At 34.6% G+C, this 22693-nt stretch overlaps 1 protein-coding gene across 1 annotated transcript in view; it reads right to left on the reverse strand.

The window, feature by feature from the left end:
• RP1 (RP1 axonemal microtubule associated) overlaps window positions 1-22693 on the reverse strand; it is a 330542-nt gene that overhangs the window by 256786 nt on the left and 51063 nt on the right. The window contains exons 7-12 of the mRNA XM_044682704.1: window positions 17889-17964; window positions 17185-17261; window positions 17044-17075; window positions 16723-16852; window positions 2270-2376; window positions 1235-1411 (exon numbers count right to left, since the gene is read on the reverse strand). Coding sequence (XP_044538639.1) covers window positions 1235-1411; window positions 2270-2376; window positions 16723-16852; window positions 17044-17075; window positions 17185-17261; window positions 17889-17964 — 599 coding nt within the window. The remainder of the gene's footprint in view (window positions 1-1234; window positions 1412-2269; window positions 2377-16722; window positions 16853-17043; window positions 17076-17184; window positions 17262-17888; window positions 17965-22693) is intronic.

Here is a 22693-nt window from a genome sequence, read left to right on the forward strand (position 1 = left end):
GGAATTTGGAAAATTCCCACAACCAGAAACAAGGAAAATTGTGAGATTTTTTAGTGTTTTTTATTGAAGGGAGGGGGGGAAATTTAGTGCCCAAACTAAGGTTCTACTGGCTATAATTAGTTGTACTTATTTATCAACTACCAAGACAAAGAATTGTGAAATTTTAAAGCTGAATTTTACCATGGAAATAATCAAATCCAGGCCTTTCATTCTACACTTGAAGAAACTAAGTTCAAAGTAGTTAAATGACTTGTAGGAATTTTAGATAGTCACCTAGCATTTATTAAGTCTATATTATGTGTGAGGAACAGGACTGAGTGTTGGGGGGGGGGGGTATTGATCTAGGAATCAATAGAAACTTTATAGGTCATTCAGTGAAAATCTCTCATTTCACAAATAAAGAAACTGAGGTTGAAAGATATGAAGTGACTGGCCCAAGATCACACAGGTAGTATATAACAGAGTCAGGATTCAAACCTATATTCTGTCCCAAAGTTCTATTCATTTGCCACTAAAATAAACCATGATCCTGAAAGGTTAGATGAGTGGTTAGTGGTAAAACTAGAACCCAAGTTCTAAAGCAAGCCCTTTCTACAATACCACATCCACATCTCTAAAAGAATATTCTAGTATACTGCAATTATATTTCATAGCCTTATATATAAAGGCTTGTCAATTTTCAGGATAGTTTCATTCTGACAAATGTACGGGTTTTGATCATATTTTTATGACAAATGCTTAAGTTCAAAAAGACTTAAAAAGGGAAAATCATGAACCATGAAATCGTTCTTCACCAAGCTTATGCAACATGAAAAACTTTAAAGGTTATGATTCAGTTAAAAACATGGAATCTACAAATTTGACAAGCTTCCAAATTCAGAATCTCCCATCCTCCCACAGTGAGCCTCATTTAAGTCCTTCAGTCATAATTCTAACTTTCAACTTCTATTATATGAAACACTGATCACAATCCAATTATGAGCTGATCTCCTAACCCTGTTGTCCTCAGCCAAAGGATGAAAAAGAGTAGGCTTTTTTGGGAATATATACAATGGATAGCACAATATTCCTAAATACTAGAAGTTTATGCAAAATATCATGGTAGGAGACATGTGCCACCTAGTGGGAAGCTTTCTGACTTCTGCAAAATGATTTTAATTACTGAAGCTTTTCTTAAAATTGAGGAAGGCAAACCACTGTTATTATTTCTTCAAATAACTCTCCTCCATTTTACCTTAGCATATATCACAAATTCTTTCGAGAGCCCTGCATAGCTGTTTGTTGATTCGTCAGCTACTTTGCCTTGACTGTTGAAAGCAACTGTCAGACCAGGGACCATGACTGATTCCAGAATGGCACAGCGATTAGGCAGATGGAGGACTCGAAGCTCACATGTAACTCCACCATCAGGCTAAAATAGAAAACTTTGAATTAGAAAAACAAAATAAATTAAAGAATTAAAATCCATATGGTCATCTATAGCACACAACCTGAATCTAAACCCACAGAGGGTTTCATTTTTCTTTTCTTTTTTTAACACCTTTATTGTATTATGGTAATATAAAGTCTTTGGTGTTATACTTGATATATTACCCTTTTAATCCACATAATTCTTCAGCATACCTGAGATCCTTGCACAAAGGGAAAATACAACATGGCATATCATAAACTACTTCTAAAACTTGACTAATAAAAATGATGGTCCTCAGTAGGAATTCCCGTTATTGGGCTGAATAATAGCACCTGGAGTGACTTTAAAGGGTTACTTAGCCAATACTTCTTCTTTTAGGCAGAAATAGGTACATATAAAATTTGCACGACTTGACATTCTTTTATTAATGTTGTGTACAGTGGAAAGAACATTGGCTCTGAATTCAAATCTTGTCCTCCCTATAACTTACTCCCTATAACTGTAAACAAGTCATTTAAATTCTCTGGTCCTCAGGTTCTTAATCTATAAAACAAAGACAGTTGAATTCCCTGGCATCTGTGGTCCCTTCCACATCTAGATCTATTTTAATCTTAAATTATTTTGATTAATTATCCTTAAATCATACTTATTAAATAAAGTATTCATTTTCCATTCAAAACCTTTTGACTAAGCTAGAAAGAAATGACAATTGTAAAGGTGAGAAATCTACAGATGAACCAAAAAAATAAATAAATCACAAAATCCTATAAAATTATTTAATGAAAATAATAATTTCCACTTTGTTTTTAAAAAATGAAAGCATTAGTGTCCTTGTGGCAATAAAAAGTAAAATCATACCATTCCAGTAGCCATTCCAGAGATATCAAGGGCAAGAGAAAGATTTCTTGTCTGATGACTTTGAAAGATGCATATGTTTCTTCTTTTGACAATGACATCAAAAAGACCTTTAAAAACATTTTAGATACTGATAAATAATCTTTTCTTTATAAATGCCTTTAATGTTTTTATTCTGAACTTAAAGAATACCAAAAAATAAAGAATATTTCCACAAATCAAGAACAGAAAAGAGGTTTTACATGTGAAAACTAAATCTACATTATATATAAGCTTGCTTTAAAAAAATAAAAAGAATATAACATAGAACCATTCTCATTTTAAGTACATTTTATTTATTTATATCTTTTGTTTTTATGTAGTCAAGAATTTTCACATTATCCTTTCTCCCAGAGTCATTCTATGTAATAAATAAAATGTGTTTAAACAAAGAAAGAAGAGAAAAAAACAACAAATCCAACAATATATCAAAAAAGTTTGAAAACATATTCAATGTTCCACACCCATATTCAAAGTAGAGGGGTAGGAGCATCTCTTCATATCTCTTCTTTAGAGTCACATTTGTTCTTTACAATTTTGCAATATTTTACTTTTTACTTTTTGGGTCGATAGGCCTTTCCATCCCTAATGTTGTATTAGTGTTATATCAACATGTTATTTTCAACGCTGTCCTGCCTGTCTGTTTTCTTCTGAATTTCCTTTCGTTCTCTTATGCATGTTATAGAAAGGGCTTCAATTACTATATTTTCTTCCTTTTTCTTTTCTTTTTTTGGCAATTTATCACTAACTGCCTCATTTGCACCAAATCCCCTCTCTAAATAATTTTTTTAATCACAATCCTTGTAACAAAGAGACAGGCAGGACAAAGCATATTTTGGCTATATCTAAAAACAGATATTCAGTTCACTTTTATGAAAATATTTTTCTTTCAAAAATATGTTGCAAGTTTTTTTATACTACAAATTTCTGGTGAATTCCAAACTAAACATTTTTCATTCGCTGAAGTAATCATCAGATCTGAATTGCAAATCATATAAACTATCAATGGTAAATTTTTAATTCAAAATTTACCTTCCTCTATAGTTCAGTATGTTACTGAGCCATTTCTCTGATAATATCAGGGTATGCAAATGAATTTTAATAAGAGCAAAGTACAAAAAAATAAATAAACAACACAAACACAAATTGAAATAACTTGGGGATTAATAATGACTGGTTTCAATTTAACACACCAATGCTCACTTCCAACTACATTCGGCCATTATTCAGAACTGACAAATTGCTACAAGATTCATTTTTCTTAGCAACGAAGAGCAACGACTACCATCTTTTTTTTTTAATAAAAGCAATTCAAAGGTTGAGGAGTAGATTTCAGAAATACAATTTTTTTTTTTACCTAAGAGCCCTCCAACTATAGAAGTTTTCTAAAACTCTACAAATGACTTCAATAGTGAAGTTCTCCAGAAGTAAATCATTTCTTTCCCTCAACTACTAATATGGTCTGCCCCAGGTCCCTTTCATATAAATTGTAAATAACTGCTAACATAAAGTGAGGTGGAGAGTTGTTATATTTACCTGATAATTTAAGCCCCCTTCAAAAATTCATATTCACATTTAATTAGAATTAAGCATATAATTGCCTAAAGTCTTCAAAGTCAAAGGTATACAAATATGGGATTTCTTGACCAGAATATCATTGATTGAATAATAGGGGTTATGAAAAAGATTTAATGGTAGTCCAAAATAGGTGAGAATTTCAAATTATATATAAATGAACTTATATTTAAATGAGTCCTCCTTTCCAAAGGTGAAATACTCATACATAAACTAAACAGACCACTTTTCACTGCAAGGGTTCTGCTTAATTAAACGCTAATTTATTTTTATCTTTCTAATAAAATGGTTCTTAATGGCTGAGAATTAAAGACCTTCATAAAATGAAACCACAATGATGATACTCCTGGGGGGACAGAGTAGAATGAGCAAAGATCTAAGAAGCAGGATTTCTGATTTCTCATTCTAATCCTAACATGAACTCTTTGGTTGACCTTGGGCAAAACATTTAGTGTCTCTATCCCTATGCCCTCATCTGTGAAATCAGGGCAAGGATTCTCAGAAGACTATTGTTGAATGATTCACTAATTGTGTGGACTAATGAATTAATGATGGGAGATATATTTGAAAAACAGAGAAGGGTTACTAAAAATGTGCAAAGAATAATTATCATTTCTAAAATTGCATTCTATTTTGATCTGATGAATTCACATAAATATAGGAAACAAAGATGTCTTCAAATATCATGCACTGAATCAGTAAAGTATAAAAACATAATTGTTATCAGTTTGGGGGCTAGTTACTCCAAACATTTTCACTGGTTGAACCCCACTGCTCTACATGCCTGGAATGCTTGTCCTCTTTCTTCTCTTCCAACTCCTGACTTCCCTGGCTTCTTTTAAGTCCAAGCTAAACTCTTACATTCTACAAGAAGCCTTTCTCTCTTTTGATTATTTCCAACCTAACCTTATGTATCTTCTATGTACATCATTGTTTGTATTCTGTCTCTCTCATTAGACTATAACCTCTTCAAGAGCACTTTGTTTTCTGCCTTCCTTTTTATCCTCAGTACTTAGCAAAATGCTTGGCATATAGTAGGAGCTTAATAAATGTTCACTGACTGGCACTGCATTTAAAAATCAATAAATGATTCACATCACTCTTGATCTAAGGCTACCAAAAATATAAAAATCTAAGCCAAATTTCTTTCATTATAAGTACTTGTGGATATAAATAAAATTTGTTGTGAGAATTATAACACACTAAGCAATATTCAGTCTATTCTTTCTGGATTGTGATGTGAAGTAATATAATAGATCTGAAATCAACATCTAATTATTTTGTCAATGTGAAGAGACTTAATCATGCTACTTACTAGAAATTTCAATTATGATACTTACTACAAACCCCTCATATAACTTTCTGCAAACTCTAATCATGCTACTTATCCAAAGCTCTAATCATGACACTTCTTGACTATAAGAAACATTCTGCAGCCTATGTGTACCCCCACACATATCTTCATTGCCTTTTGGATAATCTACATTAGTTCCTTGAAGATGGTGTCATCACAAGATTTTCAAGCATATAATATTGAAAGAAGACTGATGCTACAGATAAGGGTTTTTTCACTGAGTAGTAAGTTGGAATCATTAAACGCACTACTCAATTACTCAAATTCAATCTAATCAACTCTCTTACTCCTATTCAATTATGGAATTAACTCAATGTCTAATTGCGCTTTCTGTCTAAAATCTATGTGCTTGAGAAAGAGAGAGAGAGAAATAGAGAGAATCAGAGATAGATATACACACACAAATATGTATAAACACATATACTGTATACACAATACATTTTAAGTTTAATCTACATTATCAACATTTTCTCCTTCACATTCTTAAGTCTTGACAATCAACAAAACAACAAATTAAGCCCTGATTTGTAGCATCATTGATTTCCAAGGTGTAAATACTTGCCTTGAAATTTTAACAATTGACTCCAGATAGTACAGGCAGATCATGATTTAAGAATATATTTTAGTCTACTGAACTTTTATTTTTAGTTGTAATTTTTAAAAACTATTTAATTTTCTCTAAACCATTCAAGTTTGTGAAGTTGAAGATGCAATCTGCTTTAGCGAATCATTTGAATAAGTTTTCCTGGTTCCCCTCTAATCTTCATAAAGAATACTCTGAATTTCCCCATCAATTACACCCATAAAGATTTTGCCAGAATTTCCTTATCTTTGTAGGAAAGTAGACCTATGAGTCAGTGCTTATTAGTGTTCTCAGTCACCTTTTAGAGAGTAATGACATCATCTGTGACTGATTCTCTCTTCTTTCCCCCCCTAGATTTACCTTGTAAAAACGGCCATTCCTGGCAATGTTTCCAGATTGAATTACCTCCAGAACAGATGTCTTTGGTGGGCATTTGTTCTATTCTAATTGCTTTTTCTCACATTATCTTCATAAGTGGCATTTCAAGTTTGCCATGAAGCACACTGGCTACTGAGATTCAAAGAATCATAGATTAGTCAGTCAACAAAGGATTACTAAACATTTACTCTGTGCCAGGCACTCTGCTAAGGACCAGGAATATAAATAAAGTACAAAGCTCAGTCTTCAACCTCAAGAAGATCACATTAAAATTTGGGGAGAGGGAAGGAGACAACATATAAACATTTATGTAAGAGGTATAAGATAGAAGCATACGGTATAAATGGAAGTCTCTGGAAAGGCACTGGAAGGCAGCAGGGGATGGATGGGGGTAGAAAAAGGAAAAGTCTCCTTTTATATTGGGATCTTGAAGGAAGCCAGTATGTAGAGACTAGGGGAAAAAGCATTCTAGGCATGGTAGGGGGTGGAGGTAGCCAATAAAAAGGCATAGTTTTAGGAAATGGAATGTCATATGTAAAGAAGAGCAAGGTAGCCAGTGTTTGGTGGATAATATAGCCTGTAAAGAGAAGTAAATGGTATGAAAACTAGAAAAGTCAGAAAAGGCCAGGTTGTAAAGGGCTTGAAATGTCAAACAGAATATTCTACATTTTATCTGAGAAGTGATAGAGAGCCACTGAAATTTATAGAGAGGAGGGCAAGGCAGGGTGACTAACATGGTCAGACCTGCATTTCTGGAAAATCTCTTTGGCAGCTAACTGCTGCAAGAGTCTAGGCATGAAGCAATGGTGGCATGAACCCAGGTGGTGACGGTAAATAGAGGGAGGAAAAGGGCATAAATAAAAGAAGTCATAAAGGTAGAAAGGATAACATATCAGCAGATAACTATGATAGAGAAGTCAAGGATGACGATGAAATTGTCGGCCTGAGTGACTGGGAAGATGGTGGCACTCTCAACAGTAATTATGAGATGTAGAAGACAAGAGGGATAGGAGCATACTAATTTCTAGGTCTACACCATATTGAATTTGAGATATATAGGAAATATATTCTGTTAAAGAATATTTTAATATTAAAATATAAGTATTGTCATATTTAAGAGGATTCAATGATCAGACTTGGAAGCTCGGGAAAAAGACTAAGGCTAGACTAAAGCTGGGAATTATTTGCATAGAGATGGTAACTAAATCCTTAGAAGGTAAAGAGATCACCAAAAAAGAGAGTAGAGGAAAAAGAAAACAAGGCCCAGGACCCAAGATAGACTGAAGATGTATGTAGAAGGGTTGCCCTGGCAAAGAGAAGGCTCATTCTTTCATATGGGTTGAGTGGTAGAAGATCTTGGAGCCATATGAGATAAAGAAGAAAGGATAGGTGGAGCTCTCAATGGATGACTAAATTTTTATTAGATGAAGGGGAAAGGGGAACATTAGAAATCATATACTCCAAGACCCTCATTTTATAGATGATAAAACAGAAGACCAAAAAAAGGATGCAATGAGCCCAGAGTCATATAAAGTGCCAGAATCTAGATTTAAACCAGATCCTCTGATGCCAAGTACAGCACTCTTTTTACTACATCATATTGTTCCAGAAATAATGATTCTTTGTCACTGGTAAAGAAAAAAGCTTTTAATAGAAACATGGACATATCTGTTCCACCATTTATCTATGTGTTGTCTTCCTCTCATTTTTATCTACATTCTCAAGTATTGAATGAACTGACAGATATGATTGCTGAGCAATCACTGACACTTGGATGATCAAGGGGAAATGGAAGCTACCTCAAAACTAAAGAAAAGCAAATATCTCACTTTAAAAAAAAAGGAACAGAAAAATGTCTGAAAGCTATAGCCTAGTGAGTTTGAATCAAATCCTGGGGAAATTCTCAAATGATCATAAAGAGATAATTGGTGAACATCATCTTGAAAGGTAAACAGTGATTAGGAAAAACATGGCTTATGCTTACTGACTGAAGTCATGTCAGACTAACCTCATTTCTTCTTCTAACAATATCACTACTAGATTAGTCAAATGGGAAAATTCTGTGGCTAGAATTTATCTAAATTTTAGCAAATCTTTTGATAGCATACTGTAATTATTGTTAAGAAGATAGAAAGATATTATATGAATGATAATACAATTAAATGAAATCAGGTGGCTAGATGATCAGTTTCTAAGAGTTAATGGCACAATGAGAATAAGGCAGGAGTTTCTCCAATGTGGTATCCTAGGAATTTGCATTTGATTCTGTGGTTTAATATTTTTTAATCAGTGGTTTGGATGAAGACCTAGATGGCTTGTTCATCAAATTTGCAGATGACACAAAGTTGAGAGGGAGCTAACAATCCTGGACATCAGGTTCACAATCCAAAGAGAATTTTATAATAAAGTATAATCAGTTTAATCTGCTAAGATTAAATTCAATAGGGCTAGGTATAAAGTCTTATACTGAGTAGTATAAAAATTATTTTAACTTTATGAGGTTTGTTTTTTTTTACAAGAAGGAGGCATGGTTAGGTAATTGTTCTGAAAAAGATCTGGAGGTTTCAGCTATGGCAAGCTCAGTTTGAGTTAGCTAATGAAAGCTTGTACTGCATTAAGAGAAATAAAACTTCCAGGAATAGGCAGGTGACATTCCCCCAGTGCTTTTCCCCATTGCATCTCATCAGAAGCATGTTGTTTCGTTCTTGAAGCCACAGTTTAGAATGGTAAAGAATGTGAATTTCATGTAATATATGAATTATTTGAAGAAAATTAGCACATATATCTTGCTTTATTGCACTTTGCCGATATCACGTTTTTTTACAAATTGGTAATCCTGCGTCTAACAAGTATCTTAGTGCCATTTTTCCAACAGCATGCAACTCATATTGTGTGACAGTCAAATTTTATATACCAAACTTTTTCATTATTATTATACCTGTTGTGGTGATTTGTGATCAGTGATCTTTGATGTTACTATTGTAATTGTTTTCTGATGCCACAAACTGTCCTCATATAAGTCTGAAAACTTAATCAATAAATACGTTATATGCTCTGACTTCTCCACTGACTGATCATTCCCCCTTCTCTCTATTTCTTTTTAGGTCTCCCTTTTCCCAGAGACCAAAGAATATTGAAAGTAGGTCAACTAGTATCCCTACAATAGCTTCCAAGTGTTCAAGTGAAAGGAAGTGTCAATCGATGTGGCAAACTTTATAATTGTCTTATTTTAAGAAATTGCCAAAGCCATTCCAACTTTCAGCAACCACCATCCAGATCAGCCAGCAGCCATTATATCAAGGCAAGACTTTCTGCCAGCAAAAAGATCATGATTTGCTTAAAGGTGATGATAGCATTTTATAGCAATAATATGTTTAATTAAGGTATGTACTTTTTAGGTATGATATTTTTGCATACTTAGTAAACTGTGGTATAGTACAAGCATCACATTTCTAAGAACTAGGGAAAAAGAAATATTTGTGTGATTGTTTTACTGTGATATTTGCTTTATTGTGATGGTTTGGAACTGAATCCACAATATCTCTCTGTCTAACATACAATATGCCTGTATAGCCTGGAGAAAAAAAAGAAATTTGACTTTTCCTGTTTAATCCTAGAGGGAAAAACTGGGAACAATAATAGGCCATTTCAAAGAAGCCACTTTAGGTTTAATCTCTAGGGGAAAAAAAAACTTCCTTATAAATAGATTTATCCAAAAGTTAAATAAGTCTCAAGAGAAAGTGGGTCTCCTCCTCATTGTAGGCATTCAAGCAGAGAATGGTTGACCACTTGTCAGATATGTTATAGTGATTATTCCTTTCATGTATGAATTAATTCTAGGTGACTTCTGGGGTCCCTTCCATATGGTTGAGTTACTTCATATGCAATTTTCTGCAGCCTTTTATTTTCATTTTCTCCCTTCTTTACTAGTCTACAATATACTATGACTCTCAATTTTCTGTCTTCCTCTTCCTTTAACAAATGAATCTATAAAGACTTCTGGACAAGATGACTTTGTGAACAGAAGATAGACCACTCAACTCCCATATCCTACTCCAGCAAAAAACTAAAGTTCACGTTACACAGAATAATGATCAAGAAAACCAATGAGAAACTATAATAAATCACTCCTTCCATCACAGAATTTTAGAAAAAACCAGCAAGAAGCCCATAAGGAACAAGGGAAAAGAGTCCAACAATGTGTCCATCATTAGTATGGGTTAGTATCTCAGTACAAACAGAGATGGGGTAGGGACATACATAATTTTGTAAAAACTCTGTACCTAGAGGAAAAAATAACAGAAGACTTCCTCAGAAAGTCCCAGAGTAGAGACCTTTGGAAGATATGAAAAGTGGGATAGACAATGGACTTTCTCTTTATCTTGCCCATATCCAGGCCTTCATCCCACGTTCAGACTATCTCCATGTTATTATCCTCCTCAGATCTTTTCCATTCCCCTTTTTATATATTACCTTATATCATTAGAGTAGGCATTACTACATATCCCATTAGAGTAAAATATCCCTTTATGGCAGGCACCATCTTGTTTATTCGTACTTGAATCCTCAACTCTCAGCACAATGACTAGCACATGATAAATGCTTAACAAATGTTTTATCTATGTGTATGCATATATTTATCTATCAATTAATCTAGGAGTTTACATTCTAGTAGGTAAGAAAGCCCACAAAGGGGAATAACGTACAGATGGAGAAATAGATACACCCCATCTAGGAACAATGATAGAGTTGATTTGATCCTGGTTTATGGTTCTAGAACTCTGAGGTGGGGAGGGGATCAAGGTAGAGAAGAAAAGGGGACAAGTAGCACCCTATAGCACAATTATCTCCAAGGCAGGAAGCTACAGAAGAGTTTATAAGAGAACTGGGAGTGAAGCATGGTTGGGACTTTTCCTGAAAATAGTGGTTGGTCCAGGAAAGGCAGTCATGGATCAGCAGAGCTAGCCCCAGGACAGAAATGTCTCCAGGATGGAAGACTACAAGCCTTTGATCTCTTTCATTTCTCAAACCTAAGCCATTTTTCCATCATTCTTTTCACAGTGATAATGATAATATTAAATACAATCCAAATTTATCCCTTTATTTTTATTACGTTAACCAGGAACAAAGTCCACTAGCAAAGTAACTTAGTCAAATGCTCTTAGTCTGAAAAGTGCCAGGAGCTAATCAAGAGTTCTCAACTACATAAAGAAAATGACACAATGGGAGATGATGCTGCCTATACCATGCATAGTGGAGGAAATGTTTCAAAACCCAACTGCTCAGGAACCCCATGAAGGTTAAAAACTACTCAAGACCAAATAGCTATTAACTGGTTGAGAGTATGGGAGCTAATGGAAATCCTGGAATTATAGCACAACGCACAGAACTATCAAACTGGAAAGAACTTCTAGAGATTATCCAATTCAAATCTAATGAACAATAAAAAGCAAAGGCCAATTAACTTGGCCAAGATCATATGACTACAATGACAGAGGCCCTCAAAATAGTTCTCCTGATTCAATCCAGTAATCCTTACTAACTCAGTTTTCTAGAGCATTTTATTTATTTTTTATTATTAATTTGTTTGTTGGCTACATCAAAATTCCCAGATATCTCCCTTTCTCCCCAACTTGTAACAAAGAAGGCATCATTTGACAAAAAAAAGCATATATTTTAGAGTATTTTAAGGATTATTGAGTGCTTTTCTTTTCTCATAACAAGTCTGAGGGTTAAGTCATAGAAATATCCTATATCCATTTTAGAGAAGAACAAACTAAGGCTTAGAGAGTTAAAATGTTTTTCCTGCACTATTCACAAAGTTATTAAGCATCAGGTCACACATGGGGAGGCAGATCTCCTGACTCCAAGGTCACTGTTCTCTCTGCAATAGCATGTTATCTCCTGTATCCTCTTTAGAATATTTTTCTTTTTGGTGTTTCACTCTTTTAATCTGTAAGCTATTGTCAGTCAGGAAAGGATTGCCTTAACTCAGCAAACCAATAAATGAACAGCTAAGGAGGAGAATTAAAAGTTGGCTTAAACACAAAAGGACAAAGAAGAGAGCAGGAAGTCTTCCACCCCCTGGAACTAATTTAAGAAAGTGAACACAATCAATATTGCTATTCAAGGGTGGTCATTGGTATACCAGAGCCACTATCTTCAGTCCTAAACACATCCTCTCCACTGTTTATCATACCCTCCGAAGTGACTTTAAAATAATAAATAATAGTATCATCTCATCCAAATCCCTCACCTAACCAATGGAAAAGCTAAAACCCAAAGAAGCCAATAAATTTGCCAAAGGCAACAGATATTGGGCAAAAGTATTTTTTGGGGGGTTGCCTCTCTTCATACTCTTAGCTCTTATTGAAGTGTCTGGAAGATAGTAGATATTTAATAAATGCTTGTTGATTTGACTAGTTGTAGAGCCCTAGAAAACTAGTTTTCTTTATAACCAATGCAAATGCACTTTTTAATACTGGTAAATATATACTTAAAATATTTTGTAAATACTATTTTATAAGAATACAATTGTAATACTTTATAAGTAATATATTATGTGACTTAATACTTATAAAATGTTAATAATGTACTTAGTAGGATCATAGATTTAGAGCCAGAAGAGAATTTACAAGACATCTAATCTAAATTACACTCCATTTTTCAAAGCCTAGAAAGGATTAAATGACTTACCCAAGATCACAGGGCTCTTAAATGGCAGTCATTAAATCATTCCTCTGAATCCCAAATCCTTTTTTCCATAGTAACATAATTTACAAATCCATTTCTTCAAAATTATGCCATGAAGAAAGTGAGAGTTATTGTTATCTCCATCATGCAAAGGAAGCTTAGAATGATTATAAAGTATTTCATCACTGCCATCAAGGTAGAAGAGTCATGCCTCAAATCTAGGTCTTCTCACTCCAAAGTCAGTTCTCATATTATTATAACATGCGTGCTTAACCCAAATTCTCATAAGTAGTTAGATGACATAGGGTTCAAGAACATTAAATTTGGAGTCAGAAATATCTAATCTCAGATTCTGCATCTGACCTTTTCAAGTTATGTGACCATGGACAGGTTATTAACTAGCCTTCAGCTTCAGTTTGTTCATCTATAAAATGGACATAACAATAGCATCTACTACACAGGGGTATCGTGAGGTTCAAATGAGAACAAGTAAATTAAGCATTCTGCAAAACTTAAAGTGAGACAAACACTATTAGAATCATAAATAGGAAGTCATACACATACCTGGATGTGCAAACAGTGTCGTCAGAAGTTTTGGAAGAAAACAATGTCACATTGCTGGCTGCCTACAGTGTGATGCACCTCCCTAAATAGCCTGATTAACCCTTTTAGGAAGCCAGGCATTCCCAGATTGATAAATGGTACACCTGAATCCATGGGATGAACAGCTTTTTAACGAGCTTCTCTGCACAGAGGAGACAAGCACAGTGGATGTAGGCTGCCATGGGAATCTGGATTTTGCCAGGAAAGCTGTTAAAAATCTCAGCAGGAACCCTATGAAACCAGCTCAGCCATAAATCTATCCATCAAGGATTTAGTGTTAAAAAATCAAATAGCTTTACTTGTTGCCTCAGTCTGGATGCAGATCCTTGGGGATGTACATGAGGGCAAAGGAATAATTGGTGGAAGATTTCTGTTGTTGTCCTTGTCTTTCTTTTGCTTTGGTTATTTGTTTTTTTAGTAGCTCACAGCTTTTGATCATAAAATGATGCTCCTTTTGGGATTTCTAGGACATTCTAATGCTGTGCAACCACCTTTAGACCCCACAATGCTACAAAATGCTTCAATAATTCTTAAAGAAATGAGTAGTCTAGCCCTCTACACCATGCGAATGGTAGGACTTACATCTGCTTGATAACTAGCTGGAGGAATTGATATATGAGTGGGGAATCAAAGCCTTGCTGCCTGTTTTATGGACTGAAAAATTCTATGCCACGAAGATGTTCTTCAGAGCTTTTATTGGCAAGTGGTCCATAGGTCAGCGCTATCCATTATAACACATTCCAGAGATGTAAAAAACTGCCTCACACTGAGAATTTATGGGCCACTGAACATCAAGAAACCACACTGTGTGCAATTATCAAGAGGCCTGCTGTTACCTGAGAAATGCCAGCTAAGCCATGGAATTCTGTTCACTGCCCCTAGGTACCTACCTGCTTTGGACTGCCCATTGTGGTTTACATAGTACTGTACTAGCACGTTCAAGATGACTGATAGCTTTTCAGGGCAAGATTCCCCTTACCCCCTCAATTTTGGCAGTTGGCAAGCTCTGCCCATAGATCTTTATTGACTTACATGAGTTATTATTTATTTCTAGCTTTAATCCGCTGAAATTCAAGAGGACTCAGAAGGAAGAAAAGAGAGTGTTAGAAAAGCTCAGCATGCAATTTTTAGCAAAGAGAATCTTTTAGAGAAAAGATTGGGCATAAAATGGATAAAGGAAATCTGTAGCATTCTTGACTAGTAGGTTTGAAGAAGAGTTGGCCCAATAACTGGATGTTCTAAAGAGCAAGATTCCCAGCAGTTCATAAAATATTATATTAGAGAGAAGCCAATTTGGGGTAAGAAAGGGTGTTAGCAATAACTACAGATTAAAATAATATTTCTTGAGGTAAAGAGAAGTAATTCAATTTTAGGACAAATATAAAATGACTGCATCAGATTTGGGGAAATACAGGATATGAGTATCACAGAAAGTATCTGAAGTTTGAAGAGATGGCTGAAAATAGAGAACAGCAAGAATCTCAAGTGGGTCTAGTATAGAGAGAGGTCCTCTCCTCAATTCTCATCCTCTACATAATTTCTTAGAGACACTTCCTTATGATTTTCCCCCATTAAGGACCCAATCTTGTTTCTTGCCCACAAAATCTCAATTGTTTGAAACTGACAGACCCTACAAGAGTTATAATTTCTACTTCCTACAAACAATCAATTCACAGAACCCATATTTTATCCTTTTGTTAAGGAGTGCCAAGCTATAATTTCTTCGACACATCTTGTTACATGATATGATGGTTTGTATAGCTTTAAACACTGTACATGATGAACATGTGCATTTTTTTATTCAAAAGATATTTTATTTTCCTAATTACATGTAATAGCAATTTTCAACATACATTTTCCAAAATTATAAGATCCAAATTTTCTTCCTCTCTCCCCTGTCTCAGAGATGGTAACTAATCTGATCTGGATTATTATACAAGTTTATCATGCAAAGCATTCTCCCACATTGGTCATTGTTGTAAGAGAATACTTATCTAAAACCAAAACCCCAAATAAAATTGTAAATAAACTAATGTTTATATAAGATAGTATGCTTTGATCTACATCTGACTCCAACAATTCTTTCTTTGGCAGTGCATGGCATTCTTTGTCAGAAGTCCTTCCAAATTGTCCTACATCATTGTATTGCTGAGAGTAACTGTCTTTTACGGTTGATCATCATATAATAGTGCTGTTACTGTGTACAATATTTTCCTGGTTCTACTTATTTTGCTCCATATCAGTTTATGTAGATTTTTCCAAGTTTTTCTGAAATCATCTTGCTTATCATTTCTTATAGCACAATAGTATTGATGGTCATGTGTACTAATGGGAAACTCTCTTCCCTCCAAACTATCCTTCATACCAGTATTAATCATCTATTCAAAATTCTTTAGTGGTTTTCTGTTGTCAAATGAGTAAAATACATTCTTCTGCCTGAGACTCAGTATCCTCCATGATATGACCTATTTTTCTAGTTTGAGCTCAGATTACTTTCTTTAACATACTGCATGCCACAGACAAAACAGACTACTATCTACTCTCCAAAGGTGCAACTGTGCTTTTCTGCCTTTATATCTTTGCTTATCTTTTTCCCTGTGCTTAAATAATCATATCTTGACCTATTAAATTTCAACTCATTGTTAAAAATGTAGTGCAAATGTTATTTCCTCATTAAATGCCCCATGATTTCCCCTTCACCAAGTTAATAATGACCTTCTTTCTCTGACCTCATGGTTTTATTTGGAAACTTCCTAATACATTTGTCACATAATTTTGCATATTACAATTACTGGTGGCCTGTCATCTTTCTACTGCACTGAAAACTCATATAGGTACGGAACTGTGTACATATGTATGTATGTATGTCTGTGTATACACACATATAATATACACGCATATAATATACACATAAATGTGTGTCTGCATGTATATATAAACAAATGGAAAGAGAAAAAGAGGAGAGATGGAAATAGATATACATACTCATGCACATATAAATATATAATATAAAATATAAATTAAATAGATAAATAGTTGGGTAGATAGACTGTCTCTTGAATTTAGCACGATGCTCATAATTTAGCAAATTTTCAATGAACAGAACTATTTTTAAATAGGGGGAAGGTTTTAATTCTTATCCAAAAATGCCTAGCACTTCAAAGTAAAAACCATAACAGAATCTTCTTCCCACACCTGCCACAGCACCACATGCTTTGGCCAAAAGATTACCATTTTTGTCTGTCTTTTCTCCAAGAGCATCAACAGTGCCATCTGGGTGAAGACGGACAAAGCCTCCACTAAGTCGGTTGTAGAACTGAAGAATGTTTCCTTTCTTCAGTTTCCAGCTTTCAGCAGCCCACTGATTTAAAAAAAAAGACACATAACAACATAAAAAAGTCCAAAACTAATATGAGAAGACAAAAAAAAGGGAAACATCACATTGAAATACTTCATATAAAATATATGTGCTGTTTTGTTTCATCACTTATTAAATGTCTATTTGGAAACTGTATGTAATAATTCATTTAAGACTCAAAACAAAGTCCTTACAGCTTCTTTTCTTTGAAGTTCCAACTTCTGTCCTGTAGACATAAAAGAAAGAAATAAGTATTAACTTTGGCAATGTCATGGCTCTTGAAGCCATAGTAGTAAAACTAAATTCCATAAGATATTTAGGTGCATGGCACTTACTCCCAAAAAAAGTGCTATTATCACTAGCACACAGTTCTCTAATAATTTTCCCATCATCCTCTCCATGATCCAGCCATCTATGAAGAGAAAAGGAGCTCAATTATGTTTAATGCTTACAATGACCTATCTTTGACACTTAGCCAACCAAGTCTAAAATAATGGATAGGAGAGATTGGCAAGAGTAATCCATTTCTAGTGGGTACAAGAAACAATAAAAAGAAGGAATGCAGATGATCCTGAGAGGGATAACTAGTTTTCTACCTGAAATAGAAGTCCCCAAACATCCAAGAAAATAAACTTGTACTGCCAGGATTAAGGTCAGATTGGTTCAATGAATTAATAGACCTAATGAAGTCAGGGTCATGAGGTCAGTGTCATGTGGACCACAGTGCTTTGTCCATTCATTAATTGGGTACAAAAATTACAGCCCTAGTTCTGATCATTGAGATAAAAAATCCACTGTTACATAAGGAGGAACTCAGAAAGAGAGAATTTAAATAAAAATAGGCTAGAAATTTAGCATTTTTAAATTTTATTTTTCTGCATGAAAAGAAGCTCAAAAAAAAAACAATAATAAATTAGCTAAGTATAAGTTACCAGGGATGAAAGAGTCTAGTTTTCAAATACACAAAAATTATGAACCAGAGAACATATCACAAAGGAATAGGCTGCGTTGAATTGCATATACATACACACAATGATACCTGTGACACAAGAAGGCATATTCCAAATCTGTGGTAGGATCTTTGATCATGATATCATCAAGAAACCAACCATTTCCTAAATACAAATTGAAAGAAAGGAAAATGTAATGTTAATATGAATGATTAATGGATAAGATTGATATTCAAGAAGAATCAATATGACTCTAGATTCAGAGTGAATATAGAGTTCTCATTGAACAAATTTTAAACAGTTTAAAGTTATCCTTTATGAGAAAAGAAACTTTAAGAAGCACATTAACATCAAACATCAAAATTTTAATTCTTGCCCTCTTTGAGTTTTAGTAAACCTTTCAAAACTGTTGAATTTGTTTCAGATTTTTAAAAAGCCAACAGTAAGGCAAAGCATTAAGCTTGGTGCTCAGTGACAAAAAAGAATAAGAAACTATACCTACTCTCAAAAGGATTACATTCTAATAGGGGAGATAAAGAATGCATTCAAATAATTGAAGTATCAATCATCATATGATACCAAGTATAAACTATAAGGCCAGTAATGAACTGTGTCAGCAGAGAATTACCCTAATTGTATTTAATTCATCACCAACAGGACTCAAGTTGCTTTTCTTTTAATCCATAATTGCTTTTGAAGACCAGTAATTGAGGTACAAAATGACTTAATTTACACTGGTAGTGAGCTTATCCACACCAGTGAAACCATAGGTCCTTTAAGCATCAAAGCATTGAGGTAAGTGCATCAGAAAGGTTCAAAATGCACAAAAGAGATGTGAGGAGGGAGAGATTGCTTCTTGCTAAAAGGATGAGGAAAGAAGATAGTACATAGCATTCTGAAGTGGCTAGTAAATAATAAAGTAAAATGCATTCAACATGCTTGCACTAAATTCCTATAAAAATATGTCCTTGATGAATAAATAGCTATTTTAATATTCTTGCCTTGAACATACATATACAGAAAGTTATTAAAGATAAAACTTGAGCAGGAGCTTTAAAAATATAAAAATAAAATTGCAAAAGGATAAGTGGTCATTGGATAGAAATAAAGAATTCTCAAAAGAAGAATTATAAACTCAACAATAACATCAATTTTTTTAAAGCAAACATATAATAAGAACTTGTAATGAGTCAGGCATTATGCTAAGGGCTAGGGATACAAAGAAAGTCAAAACGCAGTCCTTGCCCTCAAGGAGTACACAGTCTAATGGGAAAGACAATACGAAATAAGCTGTAGAAACAAGAAAATGTGGCATAAATTGAAGATAATCCACCCAAAAAAAGACTCTAGCATTAAGGGATATCAGGAAAGACTCACCATATGAAAAACAGATTCAAGTTACCAATAATAACAGAAATGTGTTTCAAAATAACTCTAAAGTTTGACATTATACCCAATAAATTAGTAAACATGATAAAAGATATGAATGATCAATATTGGAGAGCTATAGAGCCAGGAACACTAATGTACACTTTTTCTCACCCAACTATACCCAAAAAGTATTGTGACTTTTCTGATTTTGCACTATTTCCCACATATCTCATACATTCTCCATACCCTTTTTTTAAAAATCCTTATCTCTTCCATCTTGGAGTCAATACTGTGTATTGGCTCCAAGGCAGAAGAGTGGTAAGGGTAGGCAATGGGGATCAAGTGACTTGCCCAGGGTCACACAGCTGGGAAGTGTCTGAGGTCAGATTTGAACCTAGGACCTCCCGTCTCTAGGCCTGGCTCTCAATCCACTGAGCTACCCAGCTGCCCCCTCTCCATACCCTTTTAAGCTTCCTTTTGTGTGTTGTCTTCCCCACTTAGATTGTAAGCTTCTTAAGATAAGAAATATCTTCCTTTTTTGTACTTACATCCCCAGCACTTAGTACAATGCCTGACACATAATAAATGCCTAACAAATATTGATTGATTGATAATGCATTGAGCTGTGTTTTGATACAACTATTCTAGAAATCTATTTGTAATTATACTGATAAAAACTAAAATGCCCATAACCTAGACCCCAAGATTCTAGTGCTGGGTGGGAATATATAGCCTAAGGAGACCAATGGTAAAAAGAAAGGCTCTATATCCACCAAAAATTTGATGGCAGTACATTTTGTGGTAGCAAAGATGAAGAAGGCAATATAAATTTGGAAATGGCTAAATAAACTGTAATAAGTTATGTGATATAATATTATCATGTTGTAAGAAATTATAAGTATGATAAATAAAGAGAAGTATGAAAATATTTATATGAACTATTAGAGAGTAAATAGGCAAAGCCAGAAAAAATCTACAATGACTATAAACTATGAATGGAAAGAAAAATAATCACAAAATAATATGTTGGGAAACAGAGGGAAAGCTTGGCCCCAAAGAAAAGAGAGAAGACACATTCCCCCTGCACTTTTACAGAGGTATGGGTGCTGTTATAGAGAAATGAGTAAATCTTTGAATCTTTAGGTTGAAGGGAGGGATAAAGGTGAGGTAGGTATTAGGTGGAGGAATGAAAGGGATGGCTGAATATAGGGAAGGAAAGAATGAGGTGGTATATTGGACAGTGCGGGAATAGGTGGGGTATTCAGGAGAGGCAGCTTAAAACAGGCTAGTCACAGGAGGCTAGAGACAGAGGACACTGGGGAAGTAGGCTGAACCCTTCAAGGCAGGAAAGGTATTCCTATGGACACAAAGGAGTTGGGCCAGTCAGAAGTGTTTAAATCTGCCTTGAGTGCTTTCTCTTGTTAGTTTCTCAAGTCCCTTGAGGGAGGAGTCAAAGGGCTCCTCCCTGCCAGTCAAACTGATGGCAGGAAGTCTCGAGTAAGGACTTCCTGCCAAGATGGATGCCCGCAGTTCCTCAAGAAATAAAGAGAAAATAATTCCTTCCCTCTTCAACCCTTGCTTAAATTTTCAACACAATGATTCACCAGAGAGTTTGAGTAGGTAACAAAAGGGTTTATTAATTTTAGCATTGATCAGAAAGGAGAGAGGGGTTTGGGGTTTTGTAATAGCCGCTAGGGAGAAACTGAAGCTGGGGGAAGGGTCAGGAGAGGGTTAGACTGAGAGAGAGCCTGCTCTCCCAGTCAGAAGATTTGGCTGCCTTAAAGTAAAGTATATACTAGATAAATAAAATAAGGGATAGGTTGATTCAAAGATGTCCCTCTTGCCTACAGAAAACTAAAGCCCATAAAGTCTAATCACCAAAACCAAAACCACCCTTCCTCCAAGAGCCCAAAGGGAAAATCAGGTAAGATAATGGGGGCATAATATGGAGAAGGTCAGGGAAAGGTCCAGAGAAATCAGCTAGGTTCAAATTGTCCAGAGACAAAAAGCACAGGCCAAAGCAAAGCCGAGAGCCAAAAGCAGAGCCTCAGTTGGACCTTCCACTCTCTTCAAGCCTCAGGTTCCAACTGACTTTCTCTGAAGATTCCAAGGCTTAACTGCCAGGGGTATTTACAGTTGACTCCTGCCAGAGCAAAAGCATCTGTTGCATCCTTGAATTACAGTGCATGGGTATGAAAATTGCACATAATATCAGATTTTTGATATATTTATTACTTTTACTGAATTTTTACTCTTATCCCTCTTTTTTTCCTGTTTAATAGAATTCTTTTTTATAAGGGTATCTTTCAGGGCAGAGGGAAAAGGAAAACAGACATCAAAATAGGTGATATAAAAACAAGTTATATCAATAAAATAGATTCAAATATGGATTTATTATAAGTAAATAAGTTTCAATATTTTGTTTCTAAAATACACTGAAAGTTACTAAAAGATGAAAGCAAAACATGTTATTTATTAAATATTTTTATATTTTTTAAATATTTTATATAAAATCAATAGCTATGAATCAATGGATAAGTAGTCAACATGGAAAATGGTAAATTTGTAGATGATGTTTAGCATTTATATAATGCTTTACAATGCTTTACAATTTACAAAGTGGTTCACACATATCTCATTTAATCCTCAGAGCAATCCTGGGAGGCATATATTCCCATTTTACAGATAAGCACATTGTGCAGGAAAGAAGCTAAGTGAAATGTCTACAAACAACACCTAGCCTGAAGAAACATTTGCCCTCAGGTTTTCCTGGCTTCAAGTCTAGTGCTCTATTAAATGATACTTCTTAGCCATGATCCTGCAGGCAAGTCATTTTTACTGGGAATGATTCTTTAGCTGTGAAATGAAGATAATAATACCTATAGTAGCTAACTCAGAGGATTGTTGTGGGATTCAAATCATAAGGTATATAAAATATCTTGCAAACCTGCAAGTGCAGTATTTATATCATCTGCCATCATTATCCACATCTCTCCAGACTCCAAGCCCAGAGCTCTTTCCTCCTTTATACATCCCACACTATCTTGAGGAACATAGTGGGAAGTAATAGCCTCTGTGAGGTCAGCTCTACAAGTCTTAATCTGTTAAATGATGACAAATGTCTCAGTTCTGCCACCTGAAGCGATGAATTTTATAATTTAATCTTGGACTGCTGATGTCAATTAGGTTCATCACTTCAGGATCCATGTAAAACGAATCTCCCTTATACGTAGAATTAATAAGTTGTAGACATTACCAGACATATCACAAGAGGAATATTTTTATAAACAGCAATTAAAATTCTGGAGATGATTTTCTGTTTTTTTTTAACCTAAAATCCAGCTTTAGGTAAAATGGAGTTTTAAGTATTAGATGTATGCAGAAAAATGAAGCATGTGATGTTTTATATAGAGAAAATTATTTGATATTTTCAGTTATACTCCTATTAAAATTATAGCACCACTTTAAAGAGTCTGGAAATTATCAGATGAAGTTCTCAGAAAGGAAAGGGCAAGTTTATGGT

Source organism: Gracilinanus agilis, chromosome 1, assembly GCF_016433145.1.
Source record: "Gracilinanus agilis isolate LMUSP501 chromosome 1, AgileGrace, whole genome shotgun sequence".
Lineage (NCBI taxonomy): Eukaryota > Metazoa > Chordata > Mammalia > Didelphimorphia > Didelphidae > Gracilinanus > Gracilinanus agilis.